The sequence below is a fragment of the Phacochoerus africanus genome, chromosome 3, assembly GCF_016906955.1.
Source record: "Phacochoerus africanus isolate WHEZ1 chromosome 3, ROS_Pafr_v1, whole genome shotgun sequence".
In the NCBI taxonomy this organism is placed as follows: domain Eukaryota; kingdom Metazoa; phylum Chordata; class Mammalia; order Artiodactyla; family Suidae; genus Phacochoerus; species Phacochoerus africanus.
The window spans coordinates 28,126,752-28,145,074 of record NC_062546.1 but is presented as its reverse complement, the minus strand read 5'-3'; the positions used below and the strand labels follow the sequence as shown (position 1 = coordinate 28,145,074).

At 38.1% G+C, this 18,323-nt stretch overlaps 1 protein-coding gene across 1 annotated transcript; it reads left to right on the top strand.

The window, feature by feature from the left end:
- Nucleotides 1-11,723: 11,723 nt before the first annotated feature.
- On the top strand, nt 11,724-18,093 carry LOC125121867 (beta-defensin 118-like). Its single transcript, XM_047770182.1, has 2 exons — nt 11,724-11,781; nt 17,864-18,093. Exons 1-2 carry the CDS (start codon nt 11,724-11,726, stop codon nt 18,091-18,093), a joined length of 288 nt encoding a protein of 95 aa, XP_047626138.1.
- The last annotated feature ends 230 nt before the right edge of the window (nt 18,094-18,323 follow it).

The window sequence follows — 18,323 nt, the reverse complement described above, 5'->3', positions numbered from 1 at the left end:
AATAATAATAATAATAATAATAATAATAATAATAATACTGTTGAGCAATTCTGAAAGAATCCAAAACATACTAATCAAGCCTAACTAGTTCTAAAATGTTCTTTCTTTCTCTATGTGTATCATGTGCTAGATGACATAAGCAAAGGAAGAGAGTAAATCTTTGGTGCCAACAGTAAATTACGAACACCAATGCTAGTCTGAATACGATGCTTGTCCATCACTAAGGTCTCAATTTTTTTTTTTTTAAATGAGAGTTGCGATGTTTATTTCAGGTTCTCTCTTGTTTTTTTGTTTTTTGTTTTTCACACCTTCGGCATGTGGAAGTTCCCAGGCCAGGGATCGAACCAGTGCCACAGCCGCAGCCAGAGTACAATGGTGAAAATGCAGGAGGCTTAACCTGCTAGGCCATCAGAGGACTCCCTCCCAGGTCTCAATTTGAGTCTTGATTTGGGTAAGGGCACTATCTGTGAATGCTGTCACAGGCGGTTTGTCAGTTTTGCTTGAGATCAGAAGGCCACGGTCTCACCCGTGTGAATAATTGAGGTCATAATATTTTATAATCACCATTGTAGATGCTAAGAGAAGGATCTTTTGAAATTTCAGCTACTCCAAAATGACGGAATCTTTATTAGTTTTACAATTTTCCAAGTCATAAAATACCCTAAATATGTAAGGAGTCAATGCTCTTTTGAGATCTGAGAAAGCACAGGTGATGAAGGGAGAAAGGCCGCCTTCAAAACAAAACACCCGCAAAGCAGAAAATATTTGCTAACTCAGGAGTTCCCGTGGTGGCGCAGTGGTTAACGAATCCGACTAGGAACCATGAGGTTGCGGGTTCAGTCCCTGCCCTTGCTCAGTGGGTTAACGATCCGGCGTTGCCGTGAGCTGTGGTGTAGGCTGCAGACGCGGCTCGGATCCCGTGTTGCTGTGGCTCTGGTGTAGGCCGGTGGCTACAGCTCTGATTCGACCCCTAGCCTGGGAACCTCCATATGCCGCGAGAGGGGCCCTAGAAATGGCAAAAAGACAAAAAAAAATTGCTAACTCATATTGAGAACAGACTACATTTTTATCCTCTATTTCATTCACATTTCTTTTTTTCATTAGTTTTAATATATCTTGATGTGTACTTAAGTGTATACATATAGTGTATACTTAACTAAACAATGATTAAATGACAATGTAGGCGCTAATGTTAAAAACATAAAATATCTTAACAAGTTTATTTTAAGACAATGTAATTAAAAAAAATCTTGTTTGAAAAAGAAATTCTTAACAGAAGTTTTCACAGCTGTTAAGCTACAACCACATTATCCTTTCAGAAAAATGTCACTTCATGATACCTGTAGCAGAAAATCTATACAATTTGATCTAATACTTTTAATAAAATTGGATTAACTTTTCAAAAAAAAAAAAAGACAATGTATATAACTCTTGCATCATGACACCCACCCTAACTTGGGTGGTTTGAAGAACCAATTCATTTATATTAATAAGAATATATAAGTTTTAAAAATTTGGGAAGTTCCCATCATGGCTCAGCAGTTAACAAACCTGACTGGTATCCATGAGGATGCAGGTTCGATTCCTGGCCTCAATCAGTGAGTTAAGGATCTAATGTTGCCATGAGCTGTGGTGCAGGTTACAGAGGCGGCTCAGATCCCGCATTGCTGTGGCTGTGGTGTGGGCCGGCAGCTGTAGCTCTGATTCCCTAGCCTGGGGACCTCCATGTGCCACAGGTGCAGCCCAAAAAGACAAAAAAAAAAAATTAGAACTATGTGGTAACTATAGACTTTATTTTCTATCTTTCCAAATGTTAATTTTCTTAAAGTATTAAAATAAGGATTTCTACCCAACTGTCATAATATTGAGTTGTTCTAAAAATCCTAATTCAATGACAGATTTTGGAAAACATATCTAAGTTAACTTTAAAAGGACAATGAAATCATTGTTCATCATAACAATTTGACAGAGAAATGACATCATAAAACTGTATCTAGATAATCTAAGTGGTGAAACTATCAATTCATAAATGGAACATTAGCTGAAGTGTACAAGAAACAAATTTACAAACACTCTATGTATAAGTTATGGCTTATTTAAATGAAGACCTAGGTTTACCTTTCATCTCCTTAAATATTATAATGAACAAAAACTGATCTGCAGAGTGTAAGGAATTTAGGTATTTATTTTAACCATTTTGTAAAATAATAAAAAGTCTTGGATCAACTAAAAATTTCATGTTTGTATTTTTTATTTTCCACTGAGACAATTCAGAGAGAATAATTAAAGAGTTCTCTTAACCCAACTTTACAATAAATAAATAAATAAAAATATTTCCTTGCTTGAGAGGGAACTGGATGTAACTATAAAATCTCTCTCTCTCAACAAAGGGGTGTTAAAAACTTTACAGAAGGTTTCATAATATCTTTTTATGGTTACTTGTTATTAGCCTAAAGTCAATTTGCATATCTTTTGTTCCTAATATTGCACTCCGCAGGAACACTTAGATCATTTAACTAAAATTAGATTTTCCCTTTTCTCATTCAAAAACACTGTTAAGTGAAAGTATTTATATTAGAACACAGGAACACCATTTAAATCACTTTTTTTTTGTCTTTTTGTTGTTGTTGTTGTTGTTGCTATTTCTTGGGCCGCTCCCGCGGCATATGGATGTTCCCAGGCTAGGGGTCGAATCGGAGCTGTAGCCACCGGCCTACACCAGAGCCACAGCAACTCGGGATCCGAGCCGCGTCTGCAGCCTACACCACAGCTCACGGCAACGCCGGATCGTTAACCCACTGAGCAAAGGCAGGGACCGAACCTGCAACCTCATGGTTCCTAGTTGGATTCATTAACCATTGCGCCACAACAGGAACTCCCTAAATCACTTTTAAGTTCTTTGTGAATTGGGAGGTTTTCTTTTATACATTTTTATTTGTATATTGTTTTTATCTTATTCCTAAAAAAGTTTATTATTCTTTTTGGACAAAAGATTTTAAACACTTCAGTACTTTAATTTCTTCCCTTGCAACATTTTCTGGTAGGAAACCATTGTAAGACTCAGTCCTCAAAGATAGATTTCTTTAAACTATTTAAGGTATTTGCACATGTTACAAGATTCTTTCTTTTTTTTATTATTTAAAATTTTTTTATTTTCCCACTGTACAGCAAGGGGGTCAGGTTATCCTTACATGTATACATTACAATTACATTTTTCCCCCCACCCTTAGTTCTGTTGCAACATGAGTATCTAGACAAAGTTACATGTTACAAGATTAAACTGATGGTTCAATTTCTCAAGAACTTGCCACTTTCTCCTTGGTTTGAGAGTTTTCTTCTTGAAGTGCTCTCAGATTTAAAGCATTGTGAATTTGGGGTTGATTATTTTTTCCCCTTGGGTATTTTGTTTGTTTGTTTCATTTTTGGCCACAACTGCAGCATGCAGAAGTTCTCAGGCCAGGGATTGAATCCAAGCCACAGCAGTGATAATGCCGAGTCCTTAACCACTAGGCAACCAGGGAACTCCTCCCTTGGATATTAATAAAAACCTTCATACCCATTCCAATAACCTACTTGGGCAGCCTGACCTATCTAATGCAGAGATACATTTTAAAAGAAACTCCTTTCTTTTTTCAGTCATATCATTTTTACATCAACATTCAAAGGTATGTGGCTTCTGCAACTATATGTACTAAGGCAGCATCAGAAAGCATAGAAAGACTTAGATTGTAGAATCTTCTTGGAGTCTCTACTCCTGGTCTCTCGATTCACATGGTCTCCCATACAGGAAAAAATCTCACGACAGAAGAGAAGACGAAGTTACAAATTCTTGAGCAAGCTGGAGATTGTAAAGCAACCCTTACTTTTCAAGGAAAAGGAAGACAAAGTAATATCTATTCTAGAAAGAAAACACACCAAGCTGCTTTGAGCTTCCTGTGAATTAAAACTTGACCTCTGGGAATGTATATGTATGACTGGGTCACTTTGCTGTACAGCAGAAATCAGCACAACACTGTAAATCTACTATAATGAAAGAGAGAGAGAGGAAGACAGAAAGAAAGACAGAAAGAAAGACAGAAAGAAAGACAGAAAGAAAGAAAGAAAGAAAGAAAGAAAGAAAGAAAGAAAGAAAGAAAGAAAGAAAGAAAGAAAGAAAGAAAGAAAGAAAGAAAAGAAAGAAAGAAAGAAAAAGAGAGAAAAAGAGAAAAGGAAGGAAGGAAGGAAGGAAGGAAGGAAGGAAGGAAAAAACTTGACCTCTAGGGGGCAGCAGTTCCCTGACACTGAGGACAGGTAATATTTCAGGCTAAGGCTTTGTACGCCAATCCTCGCTCACGAACATAGAAGCACACTCTGACAAAGTAAGAAAACTCATTTGTCTGGAAGCAGATCAAATTCTACACTAATCGACAATCAAGGAGTTCCCTTTGTGGCTCAGTGGGTTAAGAACCTGACATAGTGTCTGAGGATGCAAGTTTGATCCCTGGCCTCACTCAGTGGGTTAGGGATCTGGCACTGCTGCAAGCTGCAGTGTAGGTCATAGATGAGGCTCAAATCCAGTATTTCTGTGGTGTGACATAGGCTGGCAGCTGCAGCTCCAATTCAACTTTCAGCCTGGGAACTTTCATATGCTGCAAGTGTGGCGGTAAAAAGGGGAAAAGAAATCAAACCTACACATATTCATTGCAGGAGGACAGCAACTAGGTCTCTTCTGAGACCATTGCTGATGGCTTCTCAAGTAAAACTCTACCTATATTTCATGACCATACAGGGGCAAAAGTTATAAATCCACAATCAGGAACAACCACATCTTAAAAAATTTCCCAATGACTTTATAGATTCTTGGAAAATGGTTCTTCACAGAGTTTTTAAGACCCAAATGGAAATAAATCTTACTTCTTCTTTGACAGTTTATAACTAGCTCCCAATTCTCTACTTGGTTTAGCTAACCTACTGCATAGATAAATTTTGGTGGTTGAAGTCTCTCAAAACTCTGTTGAAATAACAAACAGAGAAATCATTTTATGTATTTCCACAACTCAAATGGAAAATAAGGAGATGCCAATAACTTCTTTCCAGTATGACAAAGAAAAATCATGGTATTTATAGTGTTTGAGAAAACAGAATGGTCGTTTTAGGTATTATGAAAGAAGATGTCAAAATTTAAAGAGGTCAAAATAAAAGGACCCAAGAATCAGCTTGAAGGATGCACACTGGCCAAAGTGATGATAATTTGAACAAAAAAGGAGACAGAGGCTTTTTGTACTAACCAGCTGGAGTGAGTTCACTACACTGATTAAAACATAACTCTGGGAGTTTGTGGTGGCGCAGTGGTTAACGAATCCGACTAGGAACCATGAGGTTGCGGGTTCGGTCCCTGCCCTTGCTCAGTGGGTTAAGGATCCAGCGTTGCCATGAGCTGTGGTGTAGGTCGCAGACGTGGCTCAGATCCTGCGTTGCTGTGGCTCTGGCATAGGCCGGTGGCTACAGCTCGGATTCGACCCCTAGCCTGGGAACCTCCATGTGCCGCAGGAGCGGCCCAAGAAATGGCAAAAAGACACACACACAAAAAAAAAACACGTAACTCTGGACAAAATCCAAGAAGCAACAAAATAAGAGGTAGACTGGAGATGAGAATCAACATCTAAGGAATGACACATAGTGGGGTGACTTTCTCAAGCACTTTTTTTCCCCTGTTATATCCCAGGCTTGACCTAAAGACAGTCTCAGTGAGGAATTGGATAGCAGCTGCAGGCAGCAAAAACCTTTGAAAGCTGCTGCCTTCGGGGCCAGAGGACGAGAGAAATGGGTCCCTGGGAACCAGAGAATGAGTGTATATAGATTGAGAATCTCCACTTTATTTTATCTTTGTCTTTCTCTAGTCATCCCTGAGGACAGTGCAGTTGCAGAGCTGCAGCACAGCCATGGTAACAAAGGTATGTAGACCTAAAAAATGAGATTTTAAAAACATCTTTCTGGGAAAAAACAACAACAACAACAACATAGAAGAGGGTTTCCTGTGGCGCAATAAGTGTGAAAGAAATCTCCATTCTATTTTTCCCGTACCATTTTGCCCCAAAAGTGGCTTAAGTGGCACATAACTGTGCAGTAGTATGGATAGCTAAAACTCCAGTGGCAACTTACCTTCAAGCCTATCAGAAAGGACTATCAGAAGGACTAGAAGACTATCAGAAAGGACCTTGGGACCCAGACAGGTAAAGGGGAAATCTGACAGAGGAGAGTTGAACAAGAGGACTAACACATACGGAGAGTTTCCATTGTGGCTCAGCAGCTTAAGAATCTGACTAGTATTCATGAGGATGCAGGTTCGATCCCCAGCCTCATTCAGTGGGTTAAGGATCTGGCATTGGTGCAAGCTGCAGATGTGACTCAGATCTGGCATTGCTGTGGCTGTGGCATAGGCTGGCAGCTGCAGCTCTGATTCAGCCCTTAGCCCAGGAACTTCCATATGCCACCAGTGGGGCCCTAAAACAGAAGGGGAAAAAAAGGAGGATAAACATACTCTATCTGAATTGGCCGAATTGGTACAAGTCCTAGGCTTGCCCCTTTTCTGAGCATGTGGAGAAGACACCCAAAGTAGGATACCAATTACTTTCAAATCAATTATGGAGTTCCCATCATGGCTCAGCAGTAACGAACCCGACTAATATCCATGAAGATGTGGGTACGATCTCTGGCCTCGCTCAGTGGGTTAAGGATATAGAGTTGCCATGAGCCGTGGTGTAGGTCACAGACATGGTTAGGATCCTGCATTGCTGTCTGTGGCTGTGGTGTAGACCAGCAGCTACAGCTCTGATTGCACCCCTAGCCTGGGAACTGCTATATGCTGCAGGTGCAGCCCTAAAAAGACAAAATAAATTAAAATAAAAATTCAATTATGATACAAAACACTACCCAATTCCTGGATTAACCCATGAGAGGCGCATGTGCAGGACAGATGCAAAGCAAGATAACAAAGTCTTTGAAAATGGAGCTGACATTGAGGCTACCACCCATAGAAGGTAAAACAGAGTGAACAACTTGAATCTAACCAAGCTGACTGACTATTAAAAATAAAAGAAGATCAATATTCTCTGGGGAATTGTAATAAGACCCTCAATCTTACAACATAATATTTAAATGCGTATGACATAATCCAAAATTACCCTAAATGCAATGAACCAAGAAAATGTGATCTATTTTCAAGGGGAAAAATGATCAGCAGGTGCCAGTCCTAAATTACCTCGATGTTAAAATTCTCAGTCAAATACTTTAAAGCAGATATTATAACCATGCCTCATGAATTAAAGGTAAATACTTTTGAAATGTATAGAAAGACATAAGTTCTCAGCAGAGAAATAAAAACTACCTTTAAAAAATGAAAAATTTTGAGTTCCCCTTGTGGCACAGCAGGTTAAGGACCTGAAATTGTCTCTATGAGGATGCGAGTTCAATCCCTGGCCTCCCTTGGTGGGTTAAAGATCTGGCATTACTGTAAGCTGCAGCATAGTTCGCAGATGCAGCTTGGATCCAGTGTTACCGTGGCTGTGGCGGAGGCCTCAGTTGCAGCCAGTTTGACCCCTAGCCTGGGAATTTCCATATGTTGTAGGTGTGGCCATAAAAATAGAAGGAAAAAAAGTTAAAAAATATATTTATAAAGATGTAATTGTGACATCAAAAATGGAAAACTTATGTATGGTTACCAAAGAGGATAGGTTGGGGGTGGGGAGAAGGGAAGGACTGGGGATTTGGGATTGGCATATGCACACTGCAGTATATGGAATGACTGGCCAACTGGGACCTGCTGTATAGAATAGGGAACTCTATCCAATATTCTGTGATAAGCTATATGGGAAAGGAATCTGAAACATTACGGATGTATGTACAGGTATAACTGAATCACTGCTGTACAGCAGAAATTATCACAACGTTGTAAATCAACTTTACCTCAATGAAACTTTAAAAAATGGAAAAAAGATAAAATAAAATGATGGAGGAGTAAAAGAGCATAGTTTTTGTATGCTGTTAAAGTTGTTATCAGCTTAATGTAGACTGTTTTTTCTGTAGGATGTTTTATGTTAACCTCATGGTAACCCACAAAGCATAAAACCTCAAGTAGGTACATAAAAGATATAAAAGGAAGAGAATCAAAGCATACCACTAAAGGCAGTTATTAATTCACAAAGACGACAGCTAGAGAGGAAGGAAAGACCAAAGGAACTTTAAAACGGCAGAAAATAATTAATATTGAGTTCTTACCTAGCAATAATTACTTTAAATGAAAGTGGATTAAGTCATCCAATTCAAAGTCATAGAATGACTGATTTAACCAAAGCAGTAAAAGATCTCAACTCTGGAAATTATGACACTGATAAAAAAAACTGAAAAAGACACAAATCAACAGAAAGATAGGCCATGTTCATGGACTGGAAGAATTAATATTATTAAAATGTCCATATTAGGAGTTCCCATTATGGCTCAGTGGGTTAAGAATCCAGCATTGTCACAAGCTATGGTGTAGGCTGCCGATGCTGCTCGGATCTGGCATTGCTGTGGCTATGGCTTAGGCTGGCAGCTGCAGCTCTGATTCAACCTCAAGCCTGGGAACTTTCAATGCCGCAGGTGAAGCCCTAAAAAGAAAAAAAAGTCCATTTTATCCAAAATTACCTATGGAGTCAGTTCAATGCCTATAAATATTCCAATGTCATTTTAAAAAAATAGACAAACCTAAAATTCATATGGAACCCCCCAAAAAATGAATAGCCAAACAATCTTCACAAAGAAGGACAAAGCTGAAGGCATCACACTTCCTGATTTCAAACTATATTACAAAGTGATAGTAATCAAAACAGTATGATACTGGCATAAAAACAGACACATAGACCAAGGGAACCAAACTGAGAGCCCAGAAATAAACCTGCATATACACTATCAATTAATAAAATCGATTCACCCATTACAGCTCATTTGCTGTAAGAACAATCAACAGTGAAAACACAGACTCTTCAATAAATGGTCCCGGAAAAATTCACATGCAAAAAAATGCAACTAGACCCTATCTTACAATACTTGCAAAAATTAACTCAAAATGAATTAAAGATTGAAATATAAAATCTGAAAACATAAAACTCCTAAAAAAAAAAAAAAAGCACATAGGGGAAGCTCCTTGACATTGCTGTTGACAATGATTTTTGGAATTGTCCCCCAAAACTACCGGCAACAAAAGCAAAAATAAATAAATAGGTCTACATCAAAACTAAAAGGCCTCTGCCCTGAAGAGGACATTCTCTTTTTACAGGGATGAGTGTTTCACAGCAAGAATATCATGGTGACTGAGACCCAAAACTCTGATGTCAGACAGACTTGGGTCTGACACTAACGACTTGAGGAGCAGTTGTGGCCATTCATCTGTTTGAGCTGTCCTAAATCTGCATTGACTTATATTTGAGTAATTCCCTACCATACGAGACAAGGTGGGAGAACACATCTTTCTTTCTGCAGCTAAGGCCACAGTTTTGCTTCCTAGTCCCTCCAGGGTGAAGATATGTGACCTCTAGGTCAGTGTTCTCTTTGCTGGAGATCCTAATTCCACATAGAAAATTGATTCACCCATTACAGCTCATTTGCCCTTATCAGCAGTTACGGGGTTATGGTTCTGTGATTAAGAGGTCACCGAGAGGCAGTTACTCAAAGGGACATTCTGTGCAGACAAAAAACAGTTTACTCCTACCTGTCCAAAGAATGAGCTCAAGAATTAGAAGGGGAACCTGTAGACATTATAATTAGAAATTTATCAAAACGGAAGAGAAGTATGAATTTTACATTGGAAATATCCACCGTATCCAGGCATATCCATGAGAGAAAGCACTTACCTAGCCATAAACTGGTAGAAAAACAACAACAACAAATCTGCATTCCCAGGATAGGAAGGCAAAAGATATAAGATTCCAGCAAGGGAAAGAGAATCAAACTAATATCAGACGTTTCATCTGCAATTCTGGAAATTGGAAATGCATTATTATAATAATTTTTATAAATTTGAAGGAAATTGAAATGCTAAATCAGATTCACAGCCAGAATACATTTCCTATGTTAACACAAAAATTAAAATGGAATTTCAAGGGCCAAAGTAAAGTTGTATGAAAAGGAAATGTCACATCTATAGAGAAGCTATGACAGTAGTAAAAGCTGATTCAACATAAAATAAAGGAACAAAATTAATTTGCAGTGTAATCTAGTGTAAAAAACTGATTAAATGCTTAATCACACTTGGGAGGTTTTAATGTAATTATGTATTTCATAGTTCATATAGATAGAAATTAAGTAAGAATATTGGAAATCAATTGAGTGCAAAAGTTTAATTTAATAGGGAACATGGTCTTAGATTATATCAAAGCAATAACAACAACAACAATTCATTAGCAAAAAAAAAAAAAAAAGCTACATTCCCCAAATTAAAGAATAGCAGGAATTTGTTTCTGATCATGGTCCACTAAGACCAGAAGTAAACTACCAACAAAAATGACTAAAAGAGGAGTTTCTGTCATGGCTCAGGGGAAACAAATCTGACTAGCATCCATGAGGGCGCAGGTTTGATCCCCGGCCTTGCTCAATGGGTTAAGGATCAGGTGTTGCCCTGAGCTGTGGTGCAGGTTGCAAGATGCGGCTCGGATCTCCCATTGCTGTGGTTGTGGTGTAGGCCTGCAGCTGCAGCTCCAATTCAGCCTCTAGCCTGGGAACCTCCATATGCCACAGATGCAGCCCTAAAAAGACCAAAAAAAAAAAATAGGTCAAAAGAAATAAACCACCTGGAAACATCCAGAACAAAAATATTAGGCACTTTCTCTGAAGACTTATTACTAATTCTATGGCCAAGCAGGCATGTGGGCATAAAGTCATATGACTTGTTCCTGAAAGGGCTGACACAGGGCAAAAACGAATTCTAAACGAGCTAAGACTGAGCTGGATCCAGTGTGTGCGCTGGGTCCAAAGTCAGCTCTTTGCATCAAGGTGGTCAGAGAAATTACTGTCTCTTTCCCAGGATGCTATGTCACAAGTAATATCCCCAATACCATTCCTTCATCCACCCTGAGAATAGCGAATTTCTGATTATATGCTGTAGGAACCTTCTCCCCAGCTCTCCTCTCTTGACCTCAGTTTTCCATCTATAAAATAAGGAATTCTGACCTACTTGATTTCAAGATATTGATTGTAAGAGTCTCTAGGATGTTATGCATTGTATTAAAAATGTGCTTATATGCTTCATTAAACTATTGTTGTCGGAGTCCCTCTTAATTTAAGTCCATGGCCCTGGAAATGCACAGTGGAGACAGGCAGTTTCTGCCCATGATACCTTGTCAGCTGCTTTAATGCAGTGAAATGAGGACCTGAGCAATAGGGGGTCTTTGAACAGAAATTATAACACTCCCCTAAGTAGGGTGGAGTGGGAGCAAGAAGACTTCCTGATGTGTGGATCCTCTCTTTAGACACTTCTTTTCTACTCTTCTGCCTTCCCTCAGAGTACCTAGGATAAAGCTTTGAGTTAGAAATACTCAGTTACTTCTATTGGCCAAAGGATCAGTGTTCTTTTTTTACTTCTCCTTGTTTCATTGCCAATACCCCAGCACCCTGAGCCCCGCCCCATGGAGGCAAATAAAAATCTGAGTGCAGACCTCCGTTGCAGAATGTTCTGGACTCTTGGATCTACCACATCCTTCTCAAAGACCATGAAATTCTTGCTCCTGACCCTTACTGTATTTTTGATCCTGTTCCAGATGTTGCCAGGTAACCAGAACCAGGAAAGAAGGAAAAGAGAACTAGGGTGGGAAACTGCCCATGGAAAGTTTAATGTCTTTCTGTCCGTTCAGACAGGATTTTCAGGGGCTCCTGAAATCTCCCTGACCTTATCAGAATATACTCTTCTTGGGACAAACCTGAGGTCCCATATTAGGAATGTGTGTCTGGCCAGGATCCCTAGAACCATGGAGTAGGGCAGGGTGTCTCCCAAAAAGTCCTTCAATGCTCAGGTGTAACCTCAGCCTGCAAAACTGCCTTTGGTACCCTTTACACCAACCGTGTCCCAAGGATCTAAGAGAGTCGCTGTCTGATTTCAACTGTCTTTCCATTCTCTACCAGATCACGAGTCCTGAAGCATATCTTAGACATTAAGTTCTATTTTCCTCTCATATGAAATCCCTGCTCTCCTCGTCTGTGATGATAATATATGCAGAGCACTCATGTGGAAGGGAGCACAGATCCTTTTTGCTCCTTTCCAACTATTATAATCTGATTTTGCTCATGATTTATAATAAGATTACACAAACATGTGACCAGTTAAAATGACTGTTTATGAAGGTCTGAATAATTTTCAAACAAGGTTCCATTCCTTTCATCTAACATTTGAAACCTTTTTCTCTGCACTTATAAATGCATATAAAATGTGTATGTACTGGTAGGTCTTTTTTAACCAAAAAAAGTAGCTATTACTCTTTTTTTTTTGTCTTTTGTCTTTTTAGGGCCGCACCTGCTGCATGTGGCGGTTCCCAGGCTAGGGGCCTAATTGGAGCTACAGCTACCGAACTACACCACAGCCACAGCAACACCAGATCCGAGCTGCGTCCATGACCTACACCACAGCTCATGGCAACGCCAGATCCTCAACCCACTGGGTGAGGCCAGGGATCGAACCTGCAACCTCATGGTTCCTAGTCAGATTCGTTTCTGCTGAGCCACGTGGGAACTCCATCTTGCTCTGAAACTTTTTTATTCTGCAATATATGGTGAACATCCTCCTTGTCAGCACATGAAAAATGACCCCATTGATTCTAGAAGTAACATGCTAGTCCATCATATGGATAGATTGTAATTTGTACATCTAACCCCTATGGAGGGTAAAATGTGATTTTTCCAGATCTTTGATAAGGCAAACAAAACTGACTTCTTGTACATATATTTTTACTTGGACAAAAATTTCTAAATAAATACCTAGAGATTCACGTGCCAGGTAGAGTAAGTTTATAACCTTGTTTTATATGAGCCCTTTTTCTATGTCTCCTTTTTATCAGACAAAGCCAGAAGAAATCACTTGCCTTCCAGGGCAAAAGAGCCTTAGAAAACACAAATTAACATTCTTCACATAAACCCAGAAAAATTAGGGCTGTGACAAGTTCTCAACTGTAGCACTGGAAGGAAAATAGTACTTCAATAATGAAGGAAAGGAAGCGTAAACCTAGAATCTTATATCCATTTACAGTGTTATCTAAACATAGGAGTATAACAGTAATATTCTCAAGCATAGAGGGCCTTGGAATGTTTGCCAAACAAAGACACACTTTGAAAACACTCTTGGAGAAAGAACTCTAATAAAAAGAGAAATAAATCCCAGAAGAATGTTGGAAATGTGAGGTAAGAATTATCAATTTATTTATAATTTTGTAGTTGACCTTAAAAAAAAACTAGACTGCATGGGAAGGAAAGATAAGAGAAAATGTAACCCATAAGTCCCATAAATTTTAGATAATCAACATGATTAGAAAGGGAATGGCCAAGACTCAGTGGAGAGAAGGTCAAGGAATATGAGAGCACTACTGAGGTGATTGCCTTGAGAAAGAATAAGATATAATTACAGGTAAGTTTCAAAAATCAATAAAGATATATTATCATGGACATGGGCTTTATGTTATTGCTAATAGCATAAGAATAAAAATAAAAGGAATACATTTTAAGCCAGCCGAAAAAAGAAATTTAATCCATCTAATTGAAAATCACAAATAAGACAAAAAACCTGCAATAAATGGAAAATATAAAGATAGAAATCAGTCCAAATATAATTTAATTACAATAAATGTTAAATGGATTAACTCGCTAAATATCAATGGATTAACTCACTAAAGAAAGGCTCCCAAATAAGAAAGATCAAACATGTTGTCTAAAAGACACGATCTTTTTTTTAAGCCAACGTATCATTGATTTAAAACATTGGGTTAGTTTCAGGAGTACAGTAAAATGAATCAGTTACATACATTGTTCATATTATTTTCCACAATAGCTTGTTATAAGATAGTGAATATAGTTCAATATCTGTATACTGTACAGTGCTATATGGTAAATCCTTGTGGCTTATCTATTTTGTGTATAGTAGTTTGTACCTGTTAATCCAATACTCCTAATTTATCCTTCTCCTACTCCCTTTCCCCGTTGGAAAACATAAATTTGTTTTATGTCTGTAAGTCTGTTTCTGTTTTGTATATAGATTTGTATTATATTTTAGATTCTGCATGTAAGTGATATATGATATTTGTCTTTCTCTGACTTACTTCACTAAGTAATATCCTCTAGGTCCATCCATGTTGCTGCAAATGGCAATATTTCATTCTTTTTTATGATTGAGTAATATCCCACTGTATATGTATTACCATATCTTCTTAAGCCAATCGTCTGTTGATGGACATTTGGGTTGTTTGTATGTCTTGGCTACTGTAAGTAGTGCTGCTGTGAACATTGGGGTGTTTGTATCTTTTTGAATTAGATTTTTTGTCTTTTCCAGATATGTACCCATGAGTGGGATTGCAGGATCATGTGGTAGCTCAATTTTAACTTTTTTATTAACCTCCATACTGTTCTCCATAGTGGCTGCACCAATTTACATCCCTACCAATAGTATAGAATGGTTCCCTTTTCTCCATACCCTCTCCAGCATTTATTATTTGTAGACATTTTGATGATAACCATTCCATCTGGTTTGAGGGGATATCTGATCATGGTTTTGATTTGCATTTCTCTAATAGTGATGTTGGAACATCTTTTCGTGTGACTGTTGGCCATCTTTATGTTTTCTTTGGAGAAATGTCTATTTAGATTATCTGCCCATCTTTGGCTTGAGCTGTTTCTTTCTTTGATATTGAGTTCAATAAACTGCATATTTCAGATGTTATCCCCTTGTTGGTTGCATTGTTTGTAAATATTTTCTCCCATTCTGCAGATTATCTTTTTATTTGGTTAATGATTTCTTTTGCTGTGCAAAAGCATTTAAATTTTATTAAAAGGTCCCATTTGCTTATTATTTGCTTTTCTTTCTTTTGCCTTGGGAAACTGATCTAAGAAAATACTGCTATGATTTCTGTCAGGGGATGTTTTGCTTATGTTCTCTTCTAGGAGTTTTATGGTGTCATATCTTACACTTAGGTCTCTAAACCCTTTTGAGTTTATTTTTACATGTTGCGTGAGGAAGTGTTCTAATTTCATCGATTAACATGTAGTTGTGCAGCTTTCTCAAACCACTCACTGAAGAGACTGTCTTTTCTCTATTGGATATTCTTGCCTCCTTTGTAAAAGATTAAATGACCACAGGTGCATAGGTTTATTTCTGGGATCTCTATTCCATTGATCTATATGTCTGTTTTTGTCCCACTCCCACACTATTTTGGTTACTGCACCTTTGCAGTATTGTCTGAAGTCTGGAGGAGTTTTATATTTGTCTTTCTTTATGGCCTTTATTTTAAAGTCTATTTTGCCTGGTATAAGTATTGCTACTCACGCTTTCTTGTCTTTTTCCAACCCCTCACTTTCAGTCAGCACATTCTGGATATAAAAATATATAAAAACAGGAGTTTCTTGGTGGCTCAGTGGGTTAAGGATCTGGCATTGTCACTGCTGTGGTTTGGGTCACTACTCTGGCTCCAGCTCAATCCCTGGTCTGGGAAATTCTGCATGACCTGTCATGGTGAAAATAAAGATATAAAAACATTAAAATAATAAAATGCCTTACGTTGCAAAAATAACTAAAAGAAGCTGAAGCGGTAATCCTAATGTGTGATAAGAACCACTCAAGGCAAAACGTATAATAATTGACAAAGAGGTGGGTGATATACTGGTGAAAGAAATAATTGAGCTACAAAAGTATGTTAACACCTACTATTCCAGATTCCAAATTTGAAAGACAACAAATGACAGTTCTTCACAGAAAAATAGTTAAAGCGATACAGTATTTGGAAACCTTAATTCAATTTTAATACTTGATTAATAACAACATACTGTCATTAATAATAACAATAATAATAATAACACTCAAGTTCTGACCAACGAACTGAATAAGCTTAAGCTCTTGGATATAGCATATATGTATATGAGGCTATTTCTAAACCCAACATAGAGTAACCATTCTTTTAAAATTTACAAATGTATCCCACCCATAAGACCACAAAGAAAGCTATATTAAAGGAAATGATCTTATAAAGGTCATAAAGAACATAATCAATGAAATTGGAAATGAATAATGAAAGAATAGCAAAGAACTCATATATTTGGAAACTAAATAATGCATTGCTAAATAAATTTTGACCTAAAAGTCACGTTTACTAATAAATAAGTCACATGGGGAGTTTGTGGCTCTGTGGGAACGAACATGACTAGCATGCATGAGGATGCAAGTTCAATCCCTGGCCTCACTCAGTGGGTTAAGGATTGAGCGTTGCCATGAGCTGTGTTGTAGTTCTCAGACGTGGCTTGGATCTGATGTTATGGCTGTGGTGAAGGTGGCAGCTGCAGCTCCAATTCAACCCCTAGCCTGGGAACCTCCATATGCTGCAAGTGCAGCACTAAAAAAGCAAAAAAAAAAAAAAGGTCACTTGGATATGTCCAGAGTCAAGTGGTGGGGCATTTCACCTCATCCGTAATAGAAAACCATTATAAAATTATACAGCAAAGGGTGGGATCCAAGAAAGGGTGAAAAATTTGAACCTTTTTTATAGTCAGCCTACCACATGGTGTTAAAGGTCAGGGTGATATTACCTGGAAGGGGAGGAAGGATGTTTACATGAGGCCCAATTTTATTCTTCTGCCTATGGTTGTCTATTTTTTCCAACACCATTTATTGAAGAAACTATCCTTTCCCCAGTGAGTATTCATGACTCCCTCATGAAATATTAGTTGATCATATATGAGAGGGATTATTTGGGGGCTCTCAATTCTCTTCCATTTTTTTATGTTTCTGTTTTTATGCCATACCATACTGTTTTAATTACTACAGCATTGCTACTGATTACTATCATTTGAAATTAGGAAGTGTGATGCCTCCAGCTTTGTTCTTCTTTCTCAGGATTGTGTTGGCTATTTGGGGTCTTTGATAGTTTCATATAAGTTTTAGGATGGCTTTTCTATTTCTGTGAAAAATATCATGGGAATTTTGATTGGGATCGCATAGCTGGTTTGGGATAATGTGGATATTTTACCAATGTTAATTCTTCCAATCTCTGAACAGGGGTATCTTTCCATTTGTGTTGTCTTCAATTTCTTTCATCAAAGTCTTATAGTTTCCTAGAAATGCAATTTTATAAGCCCCATCCCGGACATACTGAATCAGAAACTGTGGGTGGGCCCAGCAATCTTTGTCTTAACAAGCCTTCTGGGGAATTCTGATGCATGTTAAAGTGTGAGAATCTGCTATAATCTACTATAGCTGTGTTTTCTGAGATTGCCAACTAAAACACAAATTTTGTTTTATTGTTGCTTCTTAGAGCAATCATTTTTGTGACATTTATGGATTCAGTTCAAGTTGAAATTCCTATACCTGTGGTATGACAAATGTAGATAATTCAGCTGAGGTGGAATTAAATTAGCCCACTCTGCTCAGTTCATTTCACGTAACCACACAACTTCTTACCAAATAACTTCAGTTCCTGCTAGCTATTAAGTTCCTTTGACATTGGTAATAAGATGCTTAGAAAGATAGCACGCACCAAACCTTGCTTTGCTTACATAATCTCCCTTAATAAACACAGCGTTACTGTGAAGACTACAGATACGGTCACTCTGTTATGACTCTGAGCCTCAATATCTTGAGATAATTGCCTTTCTTTACTCTTTTCAGTCTGCAGGGGCCGAAAATCTTGCTGGATCATGAAAGGACACTGCAGAAAAGAATGCAAGTCTGGTGAACAGATTAAAAAGCCATGTAGAAACGGTGACTATTGCTGTATTCCAAACAAGACAGATTCTCAACCTCATAGGCCAATCCAAGCACCTACCAGGAAATCTCAAACTTTTAATAATAATTTGAAAGAAAATGCCCTTTTGGAGAATGTACCAGTAGTCATTTAAGAGCCAGTAAGAATTTAGAGTGAAGCAGAGAAATTTAGGGACTTCTCAAACCAGGGATTTTTAACTTTGTTCTCTCTTCCATGGGCCCATTAAAGCACGTGAAAAATTCTCTGCTGTCATTGATCTCTGTCTCACAAGGCTAGATTAAGACGTTGAGATGTCCAAAGCACTGAAAATACCATGGTGTCCTGTCCCCCCATCAATGTATAATTCTAGGAGTTCCCGTTGTG

Bases quoted from the DNA above. Each gene is read 5' to 3' on its own strand.
- LOC125121867 (XM_047770182.1), top strand. From the start codon at position 11,724: ATGAAATTCTTGCTCCTGACCCTTACTGTATTTTTGATCCTGTTCCAG. The intron at 11,782-17,863 runs GTAACCAGAACC...TACTCTTTTCAG, and splicing joins CCTGTTCCAGATGTTGCCAG to TCTGCAGGGGCCGAAAATCT.